Source organism: Aricia agestis, chromosome 10 (assembly GCF_905147365.1).
Source record: "Aricia agestis chromosome 10, ilAriAges1.1, whole genome shotgun sequence".
Classification (NCBI taxonomy): Eukaryota; Metazoa; Arthropoda; class Insecta; order Lepidoptera; family Lycaenidae; genus Aricia; species Aricia agestis.
In genome coordinates, this window is record NC_056415.1 from 15226859 (window position 1) to 15252362 (window position 25504).

Genomic DNA, 25504 nt, shown 5'->3' on the forward strand with positions numbered 1-25504 from the left:
TGATCAACTTATGACAAGAAAATAAACGACATAGGCTATTTGCATACAAAAAATAGTAAACATTTAAATAAATCAAGCAAGAAAACCTACTTTTGACTCTTAAAAGGCAATGAAGGCCCCTGATATTTACTCAAAATTTTAATTTTCTTAAATCATTCCCATGTTACTTCAATTGAAAACGGTGAATCATCCATTACAAACAAATGTTAAATCTAGCGGAAAATTCTATTCCCTTCGCGAGGAAACGTGGAAAAGTCATTGAAAATTATTACTTGGCGAATTTTTTTCATTTTGGACATTTTAAGGGGCCAGTGTACAAAATTAACGTTTATGTCAAAAAATAATCTAATAATATGTACTTCATCAGTTTGAATAGAAGTCTTTGTAATAAGTACTTAAGTACTTATAAGTAATACTAGATGTCCCGCGCGGCTTCGCCCGCGTAAATTAGGAATTTTACATAAACCGTACATTTTCCCATAAAAAATATTTCCCCCGTTTTTCCCACATTTTCCTGAGTTTCTTCGGTCGTAATAGTCTTAGCGTGATAATATAATATAGCCTATAGTCTTACTCGATAAATGATCTATCTAACACTGAGATAAGTTTTTAAATCGGACCTGTAGTTCCTAAGATTGACGCGTTCAAGCAAACATACTCTTCAGGCTTATAATATTAGGTAGGTATAGATGTTTTTTAATGATTGCTTGACAAACTCGAGTCTCGATCTGAAAGACTATGAAATGGTATAATATGGTAGTGATGATGATGATGATGAATGTAATTTGCATAGTAGCATATGCTTTCTGTTCTTAAAACAACGCCGAAACTCCCAAACTTGTATCTATAAAGAATCAGGAGTTCTCTCAGCACCTTCCGAACCACGGTATACCAGGTATATCTCGGTGCAAAATCTTACTTGTTGGTAGCATATGCTTAGAATACTTCTCACGAAACCGAAGTCACCACATGTTTCCCTATAAGTTTTGAGGAGTTCCCTGGATTACTTATGGATCCTTCATCAGATCACCACTTTTGTGAATATAACACCAAATTGGGATGATACCCTATATACCAAAAGAAAAATTTTGAAAATCGGTTAACAAACGGCGGAGTAATCGTTGAATATAAGAAAACGAACATAACACCTCCCCCATTTTGAAAGTCGGTTAAAATTGTAGCCTATGTGTTATTCTGATGTATAAGCTATGTTATTGTAAAGTTTCATTAAAATCCGGCGTGATTTTCTGTGAGAACGTGGTATTTCTCCGGTCGAGCCGGCCCATTCGTGCCGAAGCATGGCTCTCCCACGTATGATATTGACTACGACGACCTAAGTTAGGTCGTCTTCTCCTCGGCATCGTAAATTGTAATTAATCAAAGTGAGAAAATTTCCCGCTCATTTAGCAGTAAAGTGTCACTATCACAAAAAAGAACACATTACTTGGAATGTCACTATCACAAAGGATCACCAAAGTAAAGAAAGTTCTCGCGCACGTAGCCACAAAGATAGATATAACGATAATATAATTTTTTCCGTGCTCTGAAATGCGACAGGATGGAATGACATATCAGTTGGTTGTCAAATCTAATGTCAAATACATATTGAGATTGCGTTCAGAATTTAAATTCAAATTCAAATTCAAATTCAAATATTTTTTATTTGCCAGAATATGGTATGTACAAAAAGATGTTAATAATAATAAATAATAGCACAAACATATTCTGCCATACACGGCGTGCAAATATTTAAATATAGATAATACATAATAGCTTGGATTACAATAATTAATTAAAACAGTAAGATTTAAATAAATTAGATACAGTAAATAACATTTTATAAATTCATTAATAACATTTTATAGATTCAATAATTACATTTTATAACTTTAATAATTACATTTTATAACTTTAATAATTATTACATTTTATAAATTTATTAATTACATTTTATTCTTAACTTGTTAAATTAAGATTTATAATTTAATTTGTCTTTATTATTATTGATTTATCTTTCGATTTCTATATAGTCTTATTAAAAAAATAATCGGACAGAGTAACAACTTAAGTTAGCTAAAATAAAAAAATAATCGGACAGAGTAACAACTGAAGTTAGCTAAAATTGTGTTTATTTATGTACTATGTATTTTGAGACTATGCAATTTTGTCGCGTTCGCGATTCACTTTCACTTTTGTTGAGTTTCAGAACGCGATATTAGGTCCTCCAACGCGCACGCGAATTTGAACTTTATGCAGCGGTAATAAATTACAAATTGACTCTCCATTTTATTTAGAAAACGTTTGTATGGGAAATAGAAAAATGCTGTTTTGAGGATTTTCCCGGCAATTATTCGAATTTTTCTCACCTTTTAAACCTTCCCTAGACCTCCACGAATAATTCAAGACCAAGATAAGATAAATCCGTTCAGCCGTTCTCGAGTTTTAGCGAGACTAACGAACAGCAATTGATTTTTATATATATAGATTATATCAAAATTCTCGTGTCACAGACCACAGTGTTTGTGCGCGAACTCCTCCAAAACGCCTTAAGCCTTAACCGATTTTGGCAATGAAATTTTGTATGTACATTCGTTAGGCCTGAGAATAGGTTTTATCTACTTTTTATATTGCTACTAGAAATAATTTATATGGCAAAACAACGTTTGCCGGGTCAGCTAATATTACCTACCTATATTACGCTCTCATGTCGTGTTCTAACTTCTTACTAAATCATAATCATTGCAGCGATGACGCACTGTTAACTTAACGCAAATGTTTTACCTATAATATTATTTTAAACACAAGTACTAGGTATATTATATAACAATCGAAATTCAAGAGGTTTGAAAGAAATAATACATTAATCGAGCCTAATCCCCACCGAAATCTACACAATTACACATATACCTTTATATAGTTATACGTGGGAGAGCCATACTTCGGCACGAATGGGCCGGCTCGACCGGATAAATACAACGTTCTCACAGAAAACCGGCGTGAAACAGCGCTTGCGCTGTGTTTCGCCGAGTGAGTGAGTTTACCGGAGGCCAAATCCCCTACCATATTCCCTTTCCTACCCTCCCCTATTCCCTTCCCTTCCCTACCCTCCCCTATTACCCTATTCCCTCTTAAAAGGCCGGCAACGCACATGCAGCTCTTCTGATGCTGCGAGTGTCCATCGGCGACGGAAGTTGCTTTCCATCAGGTGACTCGTTTGCTCGTCTGCCCCCTTATTTCATAAAAAAAAAACCTACATGTGTAATTGTGTAGTGTAAGTAGCTAGGACTGCGGGGCTAAAATGGTCACATTTAGTCCTCTCAATGAATTCAGCAAATGAATTGCCAAAACTGTCAAACTGACAAATGTCAAATCAGTACAAAAATACAGAAATGAATTGCAAGCTGAGTTGCATTTTGCGATTTTAGAAAATTTAATCATATTATGATTCATATCATGATTCTTCAAAGCGACCATTTTAGCCCCGCAGTCCTAGCTACTTACACTACACAATTACACATGTAGGTATACTGTCAGTAGACTGCAGTAGTGTAGTACTAGTACATATTAACGAAGGCCTTATTCCACTTTAGAAGTCTAATCGATTCAGTAAAAAAAATTAGTCAAGTGAAATAGCATTTAGAAAGTTAGGATCGGATAAAATCGGAGGAAGTGTGGCTTCTGATTGGTGGAATCAGAAGCTTCTAATTATTCTTCTTTTTAGGATCCTAAGTAGGACGTCTAAATTAGGAAGGTAGAATAAGACCTTAACCACAAACCAATTTTGTTGATATCAAAAGCGATTTACCTATTTGCGTTTAGTGTGTTGAGCGTTTTGCGCGTCAAAGTTGATGGAGATGACGCAGTCCCGTTTGTGCCGGCGGCTCAGTTTCAGGACGATGTTTATCGACGACTTTGAACTTCGTTTGGCTGGCCCTATAGAGATATTACACACATTGATATATTGAATCAACTATGATAATGCTAGATAACGCCCGCAACTCCGTTGCGCCAAAAATCGTTTACCATACCAAATTTCAGCAGTTTGGACGTCAAGAGGTAACAGACAGACAGACACACTTTCGCATTTATAATATTAGTATGGATTGTAGGTAGAAGAGGATAGAATATCAACAAAATTGGCGTATTTATGATGCCACTATATTAGATTTAATAAGTCTCAAGTACTGGTAAAAGGACAAAATATATCGTTCCAACTATAGAAATAAAAAATCACAAAAGGTTGTATGGCAGAAACTGCTGTTAGCAGTAGGGCCGCCTATACATAGTTTTCCTGTATTGTGTTTTGAGGGTTCCGTATCCAAAGGGTATTGTTACGGTACATGGTATACGGACACCTGGACCTAGTGATTAGTGTTTGGACTTAGTGCTAAGTGTTGTGACCTAGTGTGTGCTTGTGTGACCTAGACTTAGTGAATAAAGTCTTCAAGAGAGTCAGCAGGTCTTTCTCTCCAAACCCTTCGAACCCTCGCACGTAACAACTGGTGTCAGAAGTGGGATTTGGAGATGCCATTGACTCCGAGAGGGGAGTAGTATTACGGTACATGGTATACGGACACGTGGTGCCATCTAGCGACAAACCAGCGAAGCTTACCGAGGGAGCACAGGCAACATAAATCCCCTACTCAATACTAGATGGCATGAGGTGCGCAAGTACATACTCGAACCTTCTAGAAAGGTCCAATGTTTGTTTACGTGTTTACCGTTTATTTGCTTGCGTGTTTACGTGTTTAGTTGTTTACTTTTATTGTGGTACATGCTCGAGCCTCCTAGAAAGTTCCCACGATTGTTTACTTGTTTACGTGAATCGGGAACTTTCTGGAATTCATCTCGCCATATAAAAAGCCGCAGGCAGGCCCGGCAATTCAGTTCGTTTCGAGCTATCATCAAGGCGATTTCGGAGTGACAACAAGTGATCAATAGTGAGTGAACCAGTGAAACCTGCGACTTGGCTACGACCTAGGACAGTGATAGTGCTTAGTGATTGGACCTAGTGATTAGTGTTTGGACTTAGTGCTAAGTGTTGTGCTTGTGTGACCTAGACTTAGTGTTTAGTGCAGTGCTAATAAAGTCTTCAAGAGAGTCACCAGGTCTTTCTCTCCAAATCCTCGAACCCTAGCACGTAACAGTATAAACCCCTACACAGAAATGGATATACTAGATCCATTTTCTGTGGGACCCTATTACTAAGACTTCGATGTCTGTCCGTCCGTCCGTCTGTGTGTCTCCAGGCTGTATCTCAAGAACCGCTATAGCTAGACGTCTGAAAAGTTTAAGTTTAGTTTTAAGTTGTACAAATAAAGAATTTTCTATTCTATTCATTCTACTAGCCCAGCAAGCAATCTGACCAAAATCCAAAATAATAATAATAATATCTATGGACACTTCACACCACGTCAGTCTGGCCCCGTGCTAAGTACCTGAAGGACTTGTGTTACAGGTACCAGACAACGGAAATATATTTAATTCTTTTATACTATACATATATTTAAGATTTTTATTATATCACACACATATTTAATACACATCCAGACCCGGGAACATTGAAAACTTTTTGTTCCGTCGGCGGGATTCGAACCCGCGACCACCGGCTAGAGCTACCAACGCGCTCACCACTGAGCCACAGAGGTCGTCAAAATGTTGCACGTATAAGGGCCGGGACACAAAAACACGATACGACGTCGTGTCGTACTACGACGCGACGTCGTTTCACGATGCGACATTGTGTCGTGGGAATCTACGACGCGCGTCGTAAAAAACTACGACACGACATCGTACGACGTCGCGTCATAGAAAGTCATCATCGAATCTCTACGGATTTTCTACGACGCGACGTCGTACGACGTCGTATCGTATTTTGTGTCCCGGCCCTAAGTGCCAGGATATTGACAGGAACGTCGTCAATTGTCGAACAAAACTTTTTATTTTACTTTTCATTCTATGCTGGTGCTGCCTCTAGCGTGATAACATTGCAGTGATTCTATTTTGCGATCGAAATTATGCATCGTCACGTCTATCGTTTCGATGCGAACCAAACCTAATTCTGCTGCGCTTGGTAACAAGTAACATTAACACTCTTTGTGTTAAGATGTTGTTATGATGAAGAATCAGATAATGTAATTTATGTTAAAAAAAATATAAGTAAATTTAAAGCTAAAAGTGACATTCATTGTAGGAACACCAGAAATAAGCACAAGCTGGATTTGACGATGATCAGACTTAGTAAAGTTAGTAAATCATATTTTAAAGATCAATGTATACTCCTGTACAATAAAATCCCAGAAAACGTTCAAAATTTTTCGATTAATAAATTTAAAAAAGTAGTCAAAGAACGTTTGTGTGCCAAAGCCTATTACAAGGTCAATGATTTCATAAACGATGGCACATCTTGGGAGTAGGATGGCTCCTTGCAAGGCTACTTCTACATTATTATATTATGACTTACAATTATGTATGGATGTTGACATTGTATAGTTTTAAGTTACAATTGTAAATTTTATTTTAAAAAGATTAATTTTTTTCTCACTTTTTTGGTAAAAAGTGGGACCCCGTGCGAGTTTCTTACGCCGGTTCTTCTCGCCGGGATAGTTCCCGAACCGGTGGTAGGCACCATTAGCATCAACGTTCTGAAAGTATTTGTTACAAATCTATTCGGAAATAAAACAATTTTTATTTATTTATTATCATTATTAAGTATGTCACCATGGCAACGTCCAGCGCTATCCCGTCGCACAAACAATAGTCGCCGTCAGTCTCGAGTTGTAATAATTTACTATTATTTATTTAACAAATGCACTTATCAATATAAAAAGTACCCAGTAGCCGATTCTCAGACCCACTGAATATGCATATAAAATTTACGCGGCCTAAAATTGTGACACGAGAATTTTATATATAAGATTAGTATGGATTACAGTTCAACGATCATGAATCCGTATAAAAATCGGAGTATCTGACATTACAAAGGACTTCAAAGGGTCTTGAGCACAAGAGCTATCGAGTAAACCTACAGAGTAACAGTCGAATGACCGATAGGTCTTATCTCGTGTGCGATGAGCCCATATTTTAGACCAGTCTTTCCCAAAGTGGGCGACATCGCCCCCTTGTGGGCGCTGAAGGTCTGAAGGGCCACCCCCAGGGCACTAAAGGTCTGTGGAACCCAGAAAAAATGACATTGTCTAAAGGCTTGCGGGGTGATTTTTTTCATTTGGATGCATTTTAAATTGAAACAAGGGCGCTAAAACATAATTTGTTCTTATGGTGGGCAGTAGACAAAATAAGTTTGGGAACCCCTGTTTTAGACCCTAAGCCCATCAATAATAATATGAATCGGCTTTGTTATCGCGACAATAAGGGTATTGACAATGTACGGACCGTGGATTTTTTTCAAGAGAGGCTATCCAATATCCATACTTTGCAACCCGGAAAATGTACGGTTCCCGCGCGATATACGAATTTCTTGGCAACGGCAACTGCGGCACGAAAGCCATGCTTCGGCACGAATGGGCCGGCTCGACCGGAGAAATACCACGTTCTCACAGAAAACCGGCGTGAAACAGCGCTTGCGCTGTGTTTCGCCGAGTGAGTGAGTTTACCGGAATCACCAAAAAATCTCACCAAAAACATTTCTTGTAAAATATTGCCGAGACGACCACATATTATTAGGTTTACGGTTTACCTTGTGAAAAAGATATGAGATCTCACGTAGAGCCAAGCTTCTGAATCTACACGGCCTAACTCTACCGACCCTAACTTAAACAAATTCTACACACCAGTAAATATGTATGGCATACGCTACCGCACAGGGTGAAACCTTGTGTGGTCGTCTCAGCAAAAAAATTCAAAAAATGTTTTTGGTGGGATATGATTGTGAACTAAACTAACGTATTGAATTTCAAAGGTCAGTTATAGGGGCGGCAAAAATTGAATAGCCTACAGGCCGCAAATTTGTAAATCCGCCACTGGTGTGAAGCGTCCATAGATATTATTATTACCCGATATGTTGTCCTTAGTTGTCACGTTGGACACATTCCTAAACGGATCTTGTGAGGTCTTTGCACTGTTGGTTATAATATCAGTCTTGCTAGCGCTTGAATCTTCTTTCTCCATGGCCACTGCGGTAGAAAACGTAGAGAATATTATGATAAACACTTTTTGTTCTACTCTCATAATATGCTGAGTACTGACATACGGTTTTGCTCGATAGTTTTACTCCAAACCGTGTGGACCGCCAAAACTGACAGCTCGAAGGCTCGCTTCGAGCCGGCTCGATGGAATTAAATATGTCAAATATGTCATTTCCTTCGATTTGGAGTAAAACTATCGAGCAAAACCGTACGTGAGTACTTAGCAATAGCCTAGTGGAATGGACTGACACGACTGGCAAGAGATCAGGGGCCGTACCACGAAACCGTTTTGAGACTCAAACAATTGTACGAGAATGCCGCGTCCTTCTCTAACAAACGAGAAATTACGTTGTTAAAGCAGGACGCGGCATTCTCAGTCGATTGTTTGAGTCTCAAAGCGGTTTCGTAGTATGCCTACAGAGCCTTTAGCCAACACGTTTTATTGCTTTCAGCTTTATAGAATCGCCAATAAAAATTGTATGGAATTCACATAATATGTATAACCCATCATTCCCTAAGCGGCACCCGACTGTCGCATAACAATTGAAAATCTACTGTGTCTGCGATTCCCACGATCGAGCTGAATTAAAGCGTTCGACAATAATATGAAGTTGACGTTCGACTCATGTCATGTAAATTCTACACATTTCGATCGTCGAGTCTATGAAGAAGCGATAAAGAAAACGACTTGGCTAGGGGCTCAGGCGTAGATCGATTTTGTTCCGTCAGCTTACCGAGCATATGCCAACGAGATATCTCACTCTACATGTTTTCTCGATGTTTGATGGTTTGTCTCTTCATCTCTATTCACCCTAGCATGACAAACATTTTTTCTCGCGTAGATCTATCATCGAAATAACACATTTTTATAGAGTTTAGTCGAGATAATGTCGAGATTTTGACATTATCAGACGAGTAACTACTCGTCTCATAATGTCAAAATTTAATTATCTCGAGAGTGAGATATAGGCTGATCAAACAACCGACTCATTTCGGTGTAATCTCATTGTATTGTCACAATAGACATAACGACCAGTAGTTCGACTGCAAAGAAACGGACAGGTTTCAATATCTGTCAAATTCGTCGGGTTTCACTAGGATTATGAACGGAATGTGCCTCGCGCTGGCTGATATAATTTATTTTTAAATATTTAAAATAAAGATTTCAAAATTGGATTCTGACAATTTTAATGGCATGTGCCAAAACACAAACAACAATACGACCAAAGAGAAACACGTCCATCGAATATGTCATATTTTTAAATTCGTAGGTAACAACAACAAGTTAACAACCCTAGCAACGATTTTCGTCATAATACGTCAAATTTAAAAATTTCAACATCAGTTCTAAGTCGGCATACTCTATCATTCTGTCTACTCTGGTATTGTGATGAGTTTTACTAGATGATTGGTACTAGATCTCGATACTAGATTTTCGGCGTACAATAAACGGCTTAGGCGGATGAAACTGGCGGGTGTAACTAGATGGCGGCGTACCACAGCTGAAGGCGTTCTGCGGAACTCCTGGCGCCCTGGACGTCGAAGTGGTGAAAGCCCGCTCTAGAAGTTCGTTGACGGTTACTTGGCTCAGGTTCAGTGACTTTGGATCTGGAAAAAGGACTAATTTAACGCTTGTTAAATTTATTCGTCTATATAAATTTGGTCACATTATCTCTTTATTATGATTGGATATTGTAACTATGTGTAAATAATCCATCTTGGCGAAGATGCAGAGTTATGGATAATTACAGTACCTACTCCCAAATTACGTAATAATGCGCATGGAAATCTTCGCTAATTGTCGTCATCACGAAAACACCCTAATCTATGAAATGTAAGAGCCCCAAACAATGCACTTGCATTTTGCACCTTGTTCAAAGGAAATAGAAGAAAATATTTTATAGCCGGTGGCTGTCCGCTGTCGCCGGTCCGTCAATAAGTGCTATTAATACGCGATGTGGCCGATGACGTTACGTCCAAGCAACGTCAGACGCCTCTACGTCGCTGCAAAGCGCTGTTTTTCTTAAAGTTAGGTTTAAGAGGATACACCAAGGGCGAGAGAAATTGAATATAGGTATTTGAAAATGTATTGCTGTCTCACCAATCTCAAGTCTCCCACCGCAGAGCGCGATAGAGACAACACGACAAAAGTTCTAATAAAAGAACAGAAAATCTTCGATTCGTTGTCCGCTGATTCCTTCTCCAAAACTTAACCGATTTAAGTACATACTTTTACATTAAGAATTAAAGCAAGGCTTGAGCTGTGTTCCTATGTTTTATTTTTTTTTGTATATTCTAGCCAGTTTTGTTTTCTGGTTGTTTGAACACAGAGGAAAATCTGGCCATTTTTTTGGGTTTTTGGACGTTCCTATCTTTTTTAATAATAAAATTATGAAAAAAAAGAAAACATAGGGACATGCTAATAGTGGTCATAGATATTCAGGAAAAAAATCATAAATCTACCGGCATTATCCAGGGAGGAAACAGGGGACAACGTTTGTATGGAAAAACGGCGGTGTGGACTCCTCTTAAGCCCAGCCGCACATTGTCCGCTGATCAGAAACAGTTGAACGTCCGCGCTGTCTCTTACATTTTGTACTGAGCCGAGTGAGCTCGAACTCGCCGGAAGGATATTTCGGATAGTGTGCGGGGTGGCGGTCCGGCGAAATTCAACTGTTTCTGATCAGAATTCGGACAATGTGCGGCCCGGGCTAAAACAGCGCTTGCAGCGACGTCTTCCGACGCTCGGGAAGTATGACCGCTGCCGAAAAATTACGAAAATATGTATGCGGATCTCTGGATCATGTTGACGTCCCTACTAAGTATATTATCTAACTACTTTTATCTATAAAAATCAAAAATTAAGAAAACGAATTTTTGCCATTTGTTTGCAATACAACATTTTTACAACTAAAAATTATAAATTTTTTATTCTTTATAAACACCTAGCTTATATAAAAAACTGATTTGCCCCCCCCCCCCCCCCCCCCCCCGGCTCACAACCTGGGTTATTTGCCCCCCCTGGCCCAGAACCTGGGTACGCCCATGACTGTACATAATTATTTTAAAGAAACATCTTAGCAGCAACTTACTATTCTTATATCCATCCATCCATTTCTGCGCGTTTAAATTGCTGGATATGACGAAGTCTGCCGGACTCCTGCCACCCTTCTGACGAAGGTTGGCCGTAGCTTCCAATACTGGAACACCAATTCACTTAACATATAAGCTTAGTCAGGAATGTGCTAAGTGGGACCTAGCAACATTGACGAGGGTAGACCTAAATATTTAAAGAAAATAATGTTATGTTGCGTAGCTGAAGGTCTCAAAATCTAAAAGGCAAATTGTAACCATAATAGTTTAGTCTTTACATACTAACGCAGTGCAGAATTTATATTTTTCATGCGAGTAGTCAACTTTATTTCTGCCGCCCGTAAGGGTGCGTCCACATTTGTATCGTTTGCGCGATCAGATCTCCGATCAGTGGGGCTAAAATGGTCGCTTTGAAGAATCATAATATGATTCATTTTTCTAAAATCGCAAAATGTAACTCTGCTTGCAATTCATTTCTGTATTTTTGTACTGATTTGACATTTGTCAGTTTGACAGTTTTGACAATTCATTTGCTGAATTGATTGAGAGGAACTGCTAAATGTGACCATTTTAGCCCCGCTGATCTCCGTCGCGATCATCGCGCCGTATCAAGTATGCGTATCATAGTGTGGACGCCTATTAGATCATTCTGCCGATCATGCGCGTATTTGATACAACACGTACCAGATACGCGGTCAATAGCGATCGGGGCGAATCCTGATACGCGTATCATTTTGACACGCTTCGATGATTCTGATTGGAGATCTGATCGCGCAAAGATACAAATGTGGACGCACCGTAAGTAATCTATAGTGGCTCGTGGCCCATATCGGCCTATTTATAAATCCGGAGCTGTACTAACGGCCGCACTCAGATACACTTAACGATGATCAATTATATAATGAAGAGTTAATTGACAGTCGACAGATAATGTATGGAGCTTATGTCAAAATCTTCATTTAATTTTAGTTAAGTACCTAATTAATATTCGGCTCTGAGTGCGGCAACAAGAGAGTACAAAGAGACTACAGCGAATTGTAGTTGAATAAGTGACAAGTTATGACTTTAACCTCCTATAACGCCTCCGTGGTTAAGAGCGTGGCTCTCGACTCGGAGGTCGTGGCCCGTGGGTTCGATTCCCGCGTTGGAAACATGACGTTATTTCCTAGTTTGGTTAGGACAATGCAGGCTGATCACCTGATTGTCTGACAAGTAAGATGATCCATGCATCGGATGGACATGAAAAAAGTCGGTCCTGCGCCTGATCGCCAGTCGTGTCGGTCTTCCGTCCCACTGGGTTATGAGGGTGAAGGAATAGAGAGTGCTCTTGAGTACTGCGCAAACACTTGGGCACTATAAAATTACTCCAGCGTACCTGGCCTGGTTTCAATGAAACTATACGTGGGAGAGCCATGCTTCGGTACGAATGGACCGGCTCGACCGGAGAAAAACCACGTTCTCACAGAAAACCGGCGTGAAACAGCGCTTGTGCTGTGTTTCGCCGAGTGAGTGAGTTTACCGGAGGCCCAATCCCCTACCCTATTCGGGTAGGGGATTGGGCCTCCGGTAAACTTCCCTATCCTCCCCTATTACCCTATTCCCTCTTAAAAGGCCGGCAACGCACCTGTAGCTCTTCTGATGCTGCGAGTGTCCATGGGCGACGGAAGTTGCTTTCCATCAGGTGATCCGTTTGCTCGTCTGCCCCCTTATCACATAAAAAATTAAAAATAAAAACTGGCCACCGTCACCGAAATCGGTGTGGGGAGTAATATTATAATTTATTGACACCTCAATGTTAAAATCGGACTAGTAGACATTAGGCACATAAATAGAACACCTACGTACAGACTATCGAAATAATTAGATTAAATTAAATTATTTTAGCTTCGTTGTAGTCGGTTAAAAACCATAAATGACAGTTATGTTTTATTTCCTACAAAATGCGATTACACGCCGGCTCCGTCCGGACTTGTTTTATAAAACTTTGTCTTCAATACACAAGAAAACGTAGGAAAGATTAAATAAATAACAATAATAACACAATATTACATTCAAGATAAATTATTGTAAGTATTATTATATTTTAATTAGATATACCAGAAACTAAGTTGATAAAAATACAAATAAAAACACTTGGAAAACTCCCAATTATAATAAATAATGCTTAGATATAAAAATAGTTTGTCTGGACGCAAATATCCTTAATCGCATAAACAGTTAAATAACTATTATAGCTAATAAAATATGATATTTAAGCCTTTTCAATATTATCGTTAAGATACTTTTGTAGTATTCTAATGATTCGAATGTCGTTTCGAGCACAAGCTGTCTCATTTACGAATCACGCGTAAACATAGTTATTTCACACGTGTGACACCGCGTGTTCGAAGCGACGTTCGAAGTGTAAGAATGGGACCTCTAGTCCTAAGGCCTAACTCGACCACACAAAACTGCGGATTCGCACCGCGTCGCATCGTAATGTCATTTTTATTATGAACTAGCTGTTGCCCGCGACTTCGTCCGCGTGGACTTCAGTTTATAGCGCGCGATGTCAACAAAATTGGTGTCAAAAGCTTTTATAAAAAAACCCCAAGACAGCTGTGCAGTGTGCACATAATATTTCATTTTTTATTAAAATTAAACTTTATTTTATGCCAAATTTTAAAGCTTATTTAGCCCCCCAATTACACAACTTTACCCATAAACTATTTATCACTGATAGGTTTAAGGTTACGTCACTGTATATAATATAAAGTACTGACTTATTAAATAACGTAATATAGAAATAAGAGTCGAAAAAAATCGAGACTCAAATATAAGATGATACCACCTCTTATAGAAAGATGCTGGGCAAGCGTTAGCGCGATGTAAGAGACGCACGGCGCCATCTAGTATGAATTTTTGGAACTAACTTAATTTGAACAAATTTTCGTATTTTCACCCCCTTTCAACCCTTTTTTCCAGTAAAAAAGTAGCCTATGTCCTTTCTCAGGCTTTAGACTATCTGTATACAAAATTTCATTACAATCGGTTCGGTAGTTTTGGCGTGAAAGCGAGACAGACAGACAGACAGACAGAGATACTTTCGCATTTATAATATTAGTATAGATTTTGTCGCAGATATATGCAATGCGATGCGAAATCGCAGTTATGTGTGGTAGCCCTATAGAGTATGAATTTACAAAATATCTTTAAATACCTTCATACTGCGTATCTTTTTCAATGCCGAAGTCCAAAGTAGAAATACTTTTGTCCTCAGTAATAGGTAAAGTCGTGACCACTTCGGCTGATTTAGAAGAAATAAATTCTGTTGGTAAAACAAGGAACGGTTGATGGTGAAAGAGGCACTATTTAGTGGCGGTGAAAATTTCTACTTGGTCATGTAGAATTTTTTCATCATTGGACTTCTTGGTTTACATACAAATAAAGCGTGGCACACCACAGCCAGAACTATAGTTCGGGCTAGCTAATAACATTACTAAGGATTAATTCACATTACAAGATCTCGAGAATAATGGTGAGAGGCATTTGGATGAACCATTCAAAGGAATAGGCAGCTTGACACCGCTGGCTGCAAGTCTATCAATTCAATGTTGCATCCCGTTGAATTGCGATGTGAACTGACTCTTTCCTTACAAAAAGGACGCTATTAGCACTATTTATTAGCATTAGCACTTACCATTAATTTGTGTGTCGCACGTGAGTGGTTTAGCCTCTATCGCCATCTCTCTCACGGAGTCGAGCAGCCGCACCGACATCAGCTCACTGCGGCTCAGCAGCGCCAGCTCAGGGGAATATTCTAGAAGAAGAAGAATATTCCAGTAGTTGATAATCTTAGATTATCCTAATTGATCTAGTCTATTTTAGATTGTCCCATGTTATATCCAGTTGATTGTCCCAGACCTAAGTCCTGACTAGAGTTAAAAGTGTTATTTTCAAGTATTCATTTATTGTTATGACTTGTAATTTTGTTATTATTGTTTAATGATTTAATTATTATAATTTGACATGACTATAATTGTTATGAGTTGTTTAATTTTGTAATCATTATTTAAACTATATTGATTTAATTACCATAATTAGAATGTGATTTGATCGAGCAAATTGTAATTGGCAAGAAATAAAAGGCTTTTTATTATTTATTTATTTTATTCATTTATTTATATTTGGAAAGAGGAACCCACGACCTCCGAGTCAAGGGCCAAACCCGCCTAATCCAAATATTGGACTACAGAGAACTGATAATAATATAAAGTTAAAAACTATTAGGTACCCCACAACGCAAATTATAGGCTTTATATTATTGTTATCCTTACTAAAAATAATGGTGGCCGGTATCATTGAAACAACAGGCGCAGGACCGACTTTTAACATGCCCATCCGACGCATGGAACATCTTGCATGTCAGGAAATCAGCCTGCTTTTTCCTAAACAAACTTGGAAATAACATGTTTCCAATGCGGGAGTTGAACCCACGACCTCCGAGTCACGAGCAACGCTCTAAACCACTGGACCACGGAGGCGCTAACTAAATTATGTTAAACCAGAGACCAGGCCCCTTAGACAAAGTGTCTTTCGTAAAAAACGATGACGAAATTCGTTATCAAAATGTATGCGGTTTGACATAAGTCATCGCTAAATGACATTTCGCTTGCGAAGACTAATGTCAAATCCCATACATTTTGATAACGAATTTCGTCATCGTTTATAACAATAAATAATAAAATAAATAAAATATATTTTTATTCAAAATGGGTATCATGATACACTTTTTGTGTCATCCCCAGTCAAGTCAATAGTAGTTAAGCTGTTTTCTGAATGGTTCTTTACATTTCCTAAAAGTTCATCATACAAGCTTTGTGTTTTTTCACATTTTTTAAAATGTAATTCAATCTCTAGAGACTTAATACACTCCTGAGCATCTTGAAGCTTCTTTTTAATATTACAAGTGTCCTCTAGGCATTGTTCATATTCCAATCTACAATGGGCATTGTCCAAAAAAAATCACATGTGCTTTTTATATTTTTTTTCGTTAAAATAGAGTATTTTAAGAATATAAATTAAATAATTTTGAAATTCATTGGCTAGTTTTTTCTCAATAAATTTTTTAAGTTTCGCTCTGACGTCATCATCGGCGGCGAATCGACCTCTGCATATGTTTTAAATTTCCTTTCAATCTTATTTATAATGGCTGGTTCGTCAAATGCAAGTTCTCATTATGTGAAAGATGATACGAGAAGCTCACCAAAAGTTCGAAACGTAACGTTGGTCGAATTTATTGCTAATTTAACGCCATTGAAGGTCAAACAAAGGTTAAACGTATTTGTTCAAAAATATAAGTTACTAATGGGTATTTTTTTCGTTTATATACAGAAAAACGATCACTGACCTTATTCCTCGAAATGTTTTTGTAATGAGCAAAATTAAAAAAAAAAATGGACAATCCCCATTGTCAAAACTGTCCACGACACTTTGTAGTTCCAAGTTACGGTCACGGGTGAGTTCATACTGTTGATTTAATTTATTGAGTTCTGATTTCAAATCTGTATTTTTTTGCAAAACTAAAAGCATTTCCTTCTCACTCTCATCACGTTCAGCAAGTAGCTGTTTACATTTCTCCTTTGAGACCTTTCGTTCCTGAGAGCAACTCGGAGCTGCTCCTCTGTCCGGCGGGCTACATTTGAACGTGTCATCATTTTTCTGAATTAATTTATTCCTGATATCTGAAACTGAATACAGTATTTATTTAATGGGGTAAAACTGTAAGGCAAATGTTCACCCTCTGCCCAAGTAATACTTGTTTCAGTTGTACAGTATTTACACAGGAAAAGGTGGAAATTAATAAAGGCCAAATGAAGAGTTGAAAAGAAAACTAAGTAAATAGAATTACAGAGAAATATTAGGAAAGTCAGAATAAACAGATTAAAGCAGTTCTGAAATCTGTGTATACTGTACTTAATAAATAATATAATAAAATAAAAATATAAATATTTGTATAGTTTAACGAGAATGACAGGGTATGTTAGTTTGATCAATAGAATAATATATTATTACGGTATATAGTTATATTATGTAAGTATTAGTGTAGGTTAGATTTGTTTTTATTATCTTCTTTGCTTCAACAATAGTTAAGCCAAGAGATTACCTACAGCTTTGCATATTATATTATTATTAGGTATGTATAAGTTGGTGAATGTACACTTGCATAAACTAATCTTTAATATTTATGGTTAGAAGTGTAAAATAATAATTAAATCTTATAAATATGAGTGTTTCAGAGTCGACTAGTGTTTGTTCATCATCTTATTAGCTTCCACAAGCGTCAAGCTAAGAGAGAACCAACAAAGCCAAAGTGTAAATTTTGTAAGTGACTTATGATAGGTTTTGAGTAATTGTAGACCATAAAATTATTCATTAATGAGCAGTAGGTGAAATGATATGTGAATAAAACACTATACTCCCCGGGTTTTTTGCAGAACATCAGGAACAAAATTCATTCACTTTGATTTCGTAAAGTTCGTTAGTGCCGTCAGCTGTCACTTACAACAACTTGCTGGAAGTGCACAATAAAGTTCACTAGCTCATGAATTATTAATTTTCCTTTTAGATTATACACTTATGATTAGTTTTACAACAATTTATAAGTTAAAATAATAGTTTAAATAATAAAATACAATTATAAAATCGGGAGATACAATGTTTACGTATTGTCACAAATGTTGCGACCGTAATATAACGAAAAATACTTTGTCTAAGGGGGCAGGTATATTTACTCTATGGTTAAATTGATAAAATTATATTTTGTCATCGTCGTAATGATTCAACCTCAGAATACAGAACAGACTTTAAATAAAAAAAATAAAAATACGAAATAAATTTTAATAAACGTTTATTCTGTATTCTGAGGATTCAACTCACCGTTGTACTGAGTGAAGCAATGCACTTCGTTTGTCTCAACCACGTTGAACACCTCGGACAGACAAACAGATTTCACCACACGTAGCCCGCTCGTGCTCGTCGATGTAGTGTTATCTTCTGTATAATATAGTAAAGGTTGTGGTAATCTTATGACTATAATAAATAATGGACGCTGTTAAGCATTCGTTTACTAACCCACATAAAAATTACGTCTTGAGTTATGAATGCAGTTATGTTGTTTAGATGATTGAACAAGACTGCATTCAAAATTTATCAACAAAAAAATTGTGGGTTAGGACACTAATGCTTAACAGCGACCAATTATTCTAAGTATTACTTACGAAATTATTAAAAATAATCATTAATAAAGTAAAAGTTTGTGAGAAATGGATGTTGATCTTCGTCTTTAGGTAAATTCATGTTTGAAACAAGGGTCAACATAAAGGGTAGCCCTTTAGGTAACGCTAAACGATTTCGCATAAATGTAAAAATCTTCGAAGTAACAAATAAATAGAGCGAAAATGTAATATTATAATATAGTCGTACTTTTAATGTGACGATCTTGTATTTTAAATAGATTTAGTTATAACATTTTCAATAAGGACCTATATAGAGAAATTGAGTTTTAAAAGAGAGAAACTTTCTAGTTAAGTCTTACATATTTTAGTTAACTGCGCATTAGGGGCTCTCAGACATAACTGCGAATTCGCATCGCATCGCAAATATCTGCGACAAAATTCATAATAAAAATGACATTGCGATGCGATGCGAATTCGCAGTTTTGTGTGTGAGCCCTTAGTTATTAGTGCTTTTATGCCAGTTCTGTCTATGTGTAAACCTCTCCTGTCTAAAACGGCACAGATCACAAGTTGTTAATAGACTGCAGAAGGAACCTACTACCTACGTTGGATTTTGGCAATATTTGCTACCCATATCAAGCTCGAATGATTTTCCGATATCCAAAGCCTGCATCGAGTAACGAGATTAAAATATTAGCCTCAGCTTTGAGCTGGTTAACTGGCCCGTAGTATTAAAATTGTCAAAAATAAATAAATTACTATTTGAGCTTGTTAACAACTGAGCCGTATTATTAACTAGCAAAAAAATATTTTTTTTACGTATTCAAAGGTTGTTCATTTAGAAAATAACATAGTTTCTACATGTGATTTTTATAGCTGAGCCCCAATTTCACCAACGACTGTTAAAGTTAACGCTCGAATTAGTATCACGTTACCTCTTTCGTTTTTCTTATGAATGAAAGAGAAGACTTGACATTTTAACAAGCTGTTAGCACTAACAGACGTTGGTGAAATTGGGGTTAAGCCTAGTAATTGAAAATGTTATTTAATTTACATTATTATAATTTATAATATAATAATATTGGTTGGGGAAAAAGTTTTTTCGCATTTTATACAGGGTGCAATTAAACCTTCCAGCCAAATTTTGATATTTTGATCCTTGTTAAAAATAAAAATACACGCATTTTTTCTTTTATAATCACTCAGTACTAAAATGTTGAGAAATAGCTTCCGAAAGTTATCCTAATAAACACTACAATTAATGGACACGACGTATCGCCCGCGCGTCACGTGCCCCCGCGCGCGCCTCCCCCCGCGTCACCGCCGCTCATTCCCCCGCGCCGCGAGTGACCGTTCTGCAACGATTTTAAATGGGATAAAATATTATGTTATTAAAAAAATAACACTCATTTTTTTTGGTTAGTACACTTGTTTGTATATTTTTCTGATACGTCGCAATATCCACCTAGAATGCAGAGTCAGAAAGAAGGATTACTTAAGCATAGAATTAAATACTTTTATTCTTGACGTGGTAAAAGTGTTACAAAATCACATAATATAAATATTTTAATTTTCCCCGACTGTTTTCGCCTAGAATAATCATTTATCAAGTTGTAAAGTTACGTCGCGCAGACTTAGATAGCTGTTACAAGTTTGGAGTGAGTAATTCGCTCCAGTAATCACTGTCGCACCTCACTATTATACTATGACTTTAGGATTTAAGAGGAGTCCACACCGCCCTTTTTTCCATACAAACGTTGTCCCCTGTTTCCTCCCTGGATAATGCTAGTAGAGTTATAATTTTTTTCCTGAATATCTACGGCCACTAAAACAATGTCCCTATGTTTTCTTTTTTTTCATAATTTAATTATTAAATAAGATATGAACGTTCAAAAACCCAAAAAAATGGCCAGATTTTCCGCTGTGTTCAAACGTCCAGAAAACAGATTTGGCTAGATTATACAAAAAAAGCAAAACATAGGAACACAGCTCAAGCCTTTTTTCAATCTTTAATGAAAAAAGTACTTAGATCGGTTAAGTTTTGGAGAAGGAATCAGGGGACAACGAATCGTTGATTTTCTGGATTTTCTGCAGTTGTCTCTATCGCGTTCTGCGGTATAGGCTTGAGGTAAGGGAGACAGCTATAGATATTACACGTACTTTTTTTTCATTTCTCTAGCCCCTGGTGTATCCTCTTAAGGCTAGTATACATTAACACGATATATCGTGTCGTTTCGGTGTCGTAGCACATTATAAAAGATGTAATTATGATATAACTAGATGATGCCCGCGACTCCGTTGCGCCAAATCGTCCATCGTGGAGGAATCGTACATTTTACCGGCATGAAAAGTATCCTATGTCCTTTCTCGGGACTCAAAGTAGCTCCATGCCAAACAGCAAAATCGGTTCAGCCGCATTTATAATATTAGTATGGAAGTATGGATTATTATGATTCTCGTCAACGTCAACAGGCAAGTTTACGTAACGTCCCAATAATTCTGCTATTTTAATCCTATTATAATACAGCTTTCAAGTGACCAAATCCATCGCGTTGTGTTTGTGGTTTGGCATTTAACGATTAGAACATTTTGTAGCTTAACCCATCAATCCCCAAGCGGCACCCGGCTGTCGCATAAAAATTGTAAGTCTGTTGTGCCTGCGATTCCCACGATCGAGGTATTAATGTAAGGGGGCGTCCACAAATTACGTAAGGTGTTTCTTAAATTTTCTGACCCTTGCCTCCTGGTCAGATTACGTGAGATTTTATTCAACCCCCTCCCGCACCCCCCAATCTCACGTGAGATTTTTCAAAAGTGGGTTTCTTACGTAAACGCGTTGGATTCTTTGACAGTCAGTAGGATGTATATTGTACATACAGTATAACGTCAAAGTATGAATGAAATTATATTCCTTCGAAGGAATGAGTTATCGATCTTATTGATCGTATTACGATTACGTTAAATATTAATTAATCTTAAGATTCTTAAGCATATTTTTTTTAAACGGGCTTTGGCCCACCACACATTCCCACCACTGTATCTCCTGTGTCGTCAGGATCGACAGCGGTATCCAAACCCTTTGATATGATCTCAGGGAGCCCGAGGGACATGTTAAACTGTCTTGGGACACGCAACGAAATTAATCAGAAGAAAATAGGAAAAGTAGGAAGATCTTAAGCATATGCACATGGATGAAATGGACCGAATTAGAAAGTATTTTTTTTTGTAACAATTAGAAAAAAAAGTACGTGAGATTTGCCGAGACCCCCCTCTCTCCAACGTAAGAATAGATGAGATTTGACTCGACCCCCTCCCCCCTTAAACACCTCACGTAATTTGTGGACGCCCCCTAACAGAAACTGCATCGTATCGAAGCCGCATTAGATGCTAGTTGCTACGTTACGTCATGCGTGTCGTTGCACTAGACTTGGCTTGCACAGTAACAATTTAGTATTCTATATCGTAGAGACGTTGCAGTACGATGCAACGTAAATTCGTATCATGTGTATGAGCCTTCAATGCCAAACCAACTTTACTCATTTCAGAAAACAGCCTTAAGAGTTAAGTAACATAAAAAGGCTTTATCTATTTATTTTCTTTTTTTTTCAGCCGGAAAAATAATTGGAAATTCAAGTCTTAATTGATGGTGTTCTTGTCGCCTCCTTTATTATTTTAATTACTCGTTCTTTCTAACACAGTTCCGCTATGGATCTATTTCCGTTATCTCTTAAGAGCCAAGATCTACAAATCAATACTTAATATTACATATGCGAAAGCATGTCTATCTGTTACTAATTTACACTTAAACGGCTGAACCAATTTAGATGAAATTTGATTTATCGCATGGGAACCGTAAATTTTTACGGGAAAAAAATATCCTATGTCCTTTCCCGGGACGCAAATGGTCTCCATATCGAATTTTAGCAAAATTGGTTCAGCGGCTAGGGCGTGAAGAGGTAACAGACAGACATACCACTTTCGCATTTATACTTAAAGTAGCTATTTGACCGAGCTTTGCTCGGTATTCGATAAAACACGAATAAAATGACATTTTCTGAAAATGATTCCTAGCTAGATCGATTTATCGCCCCCGAAACCACCTGTATACTAAATTTCATGAAAAACTATAATATATTATACAAGAATTGTTCGTTTAAAGATATAAGATTAGTAAATGGATACAGTTCTATACTATATTTTATCCCGATGGTCAAGATAGAATTTAGTTTAGAAATTCCCTCCATTCCAACCCCGACATGTTTAACCTCGTTTCTTAAGCTTTCTTTGGATTAGACGACAAAATGCGACCGGAGTACGCAGACTTACATGTTACAAGTTTATTTTACTTCAAAGTTGCATTTAAAAACAAATGTTTTCTACATTTGTTTAAGAAACACAAACTTCACTATTTTCAGAAATAGAAATTCATACCTACAGTGGTTTGGGTGTGAAAAGGAGACAGACATACACACTTTCGCATTTATAATATTAGTATGGATATCAAATGCATTTATAAAACTTTAAAAATAATTCTAAAAACATATCGCTTGATGATATTATTTTGGCTATTTAAAGGGTTCGGATTACATGGAAGCTTTCTCTTTTTCTGATTACATGAAAATCTTGACTCAAAATAGTAGATTCAGGGTATCAAAATAATATGATATTTAAGTTCCATACAGTAATATTTTTCTTCTCCACATTTCATGACCTCTTTGACCTTTGAAAAGTCCTAGATTAATTTTTACTTTATCTCGCAGTTTCAGTGGTGTGGTATCAGTCTAATCCGCCCCACTCAACCCCCCAGGGTGTCGCGGGGGGTCACACGTCCCCCCGGTGAGTTATGGAGAGTTAGATAAAACTGAGGTTTAGCGACTGATCCAGTACGTGGCTGGTGTACAGAACCACATTCAACACTAATTAAACTGGACGACTGAAATTGTAAGAGTAACTTGTTTATTTTGGTTGGTTATTAACGCAAGAAACTGTTTTTTTTTTACAAATAAAAACATGAGTGAATGGTAACCAAAATTTTACAACATAAGAGCATCATCATTTTTTTCCCTCACAATTTGAGCAAACCTTTTAACTTACATACTTTATACGCTAATATAATATCTCATCATATCAGCCTATAGTCGTCCACTACTGGACATAGGCCTCTCTCAATGAACGCCAAGATGACCGATCTCCTGCTACTCGCATCCAACATGGGCCTGCAACATCGAGATCGACCTACACATAATATATCTAGCTATACATAATATAATCTAAATTTTTTAGCTTTAAATCATTTTCCCGCTAAAGCCTCCATTTATGCAAAACAACGACAGTTCTCAAATTCTTAGCTACGCCACTACTAATATATATTCTGTGGCTACGCACTCCATTCACTCATGTCCTCAAATATTAACTACATGGACCCTTGACCGTAAAGCTTTTGAGCATATTATGATCTTTTGAGCACGGTCAAGGGTCCATAAAAAACTACTGTACTGTACTAACTGTAGAGCTTTTGAGCACAAAAACTATATATCCTAATTCGTGTACCAACCCACAAAAAATACTTTGAATTGAGTTATGAATGCAATAATTATGCTCTTTAGATGATTTAGAATAAGACTGCATTCAAAATTTAACAACAAAAATATTGAGGGTTAGGACACTAATGCTTAACAACGAACAGATATCCATTTCACTAAATTACCGTACCTAATTTCATTAAAAATCAAACAAACAGATTTTTATCGTAGATTTAAAAATGAAAATAATGAAAAGTGTTTGGTAATGTAATGGTCGTAATAAAATAAAAAAAAACTTACTAATGTCCAACAGCGAACGTTGGTAGGACGTAGACTGGTCTTGCCGTAGATCTTGGAAACCTGATAATGAATAAAACAATAATGCCGATCAAAAATACAAGACATCAATATTTTCGGGAAAAAGTATCAGGTTGTAATGTTTGACGGTTACTGAGTTGAAGGTCCACGACATTAAACTTTTAGGTTTAGTGGGTTTTTAACGTTTAAGTGTAGACTGTACCCACCAGCTGTAGGGGTTAGTGGATTTATCAGAAGATAACTACAAGCGTATAATAATAATATGTTTCCAGTCTCCATACCACGTGGTTTAACATCGGTGACTGACGATGGCTAGAAGGCAATTATTGTAGTTTATTTATTTATTTATTTATTTATTTATTACAAATCACAACTATCATTACAGGTTAAAACCTAATACAATAGAGCGTTACTATTACTTACATAAAATTATATTCTAGCTTACTTGCTACACAATATGTGACTTTGGTGAACTCATTCAATGAGCACGTAAACAAATCGACCGTGTTTGCGACCGTGTTCAGCGTCCGCAGCGCCCGCGTGAGCGGGGCCATCCGCAGCAGGTTGGTGCGCGCGCGCGACACCTCCAGTAGCGGCGGTCGGCGCCGCCGCTCCGCGTACCCGTCCGGCACACTCAGTCTGGCTCCTTGCAGCACAGCTGGATTGTGCGTTTCACCGCGCAAAACTTTAACTACATAAGTAGCTAAAGCTACTTCCCTCCTAGCTTCTAATTTGTAATATCCGACCATACCCAGAACAAATAGCGTTGGATACAGTAAAGGGTAACCTGGGTAAACCCCGTACCTCTTGAGGTATATGAAACGCACAAATTTGTTCTGGATACGGTCTAGCATTTTAATGTACTTGTCTTCGTACGGGGACCAAATGACGGCATTGCATTCTAAGTGGCTTTTCACTAGAGCCTCATAGAGGGCTTTCAAAGCTGCGATGTTAGAGAAGTGATGCGCTTGCCGTAGCAGAAACCCTAAATTGCGGTAAGCCTTTTTACATACTTCAACTACATGTTTTTTAAAGTTTAGATCGGATGTGAAACTGACTCCTAAATCTTTAATTTCAGTGACACGTTTTAGTGGTGTTCCCTCTATGCAGTATTGATGCTGACGAGGTGAGCGAGCGCGGCTGAACGACAATACGCAGCACTTAGTCGTGTTGAAGTACAGCTTATTGTCTATGGACCACTTCACAATCC

The 25504-nt window shown here is 37.4% G+C and overlaps 1 protein-coding gene across 1 annotated transcript in view; it reads right to left on the reverse strand.

Moving 5' to 3' along the window:
* Positions 1 to 25504, reverse strand: part of LOC121731289 — a 58389-nt gene that overhangs the window by 2866 nt on the left and 30019 nt on the right. The window contains exons 17-24 of the mRNA XM_042120659.1: positions 24277 to 24336; positions 18156 to 18272; positions 14917 to 15036; positions 14437 to 14544; positions 11237 to 11344; positions 9642 to 9752; positions 8013 to 8132; positions 3806 to 3933 (exon numbers count right to left, since the gene is read on the reverse strand). Coding sequence (XP_041976593.1) covers positions 3806 to 3933; positions 8013 to 8132; positions 9642 to 9752; positions 11237 to 11344; positions 14437 to 14544; positions 14917 to 15036; positions 18156 to 18272; positions 24277 to 24336 — 872 coding nt within the window. The remainder of the gene's footprint in view (positions 1 to 3805; positions 3934 to 8012; positions 8133 to 9641; positions 9753 to 11236; positions 11345 to 14436; positions 14545 to 14916; positions 15037 to 18155; positions 18273 to 24276; positions 24337 to 25504) is intronic.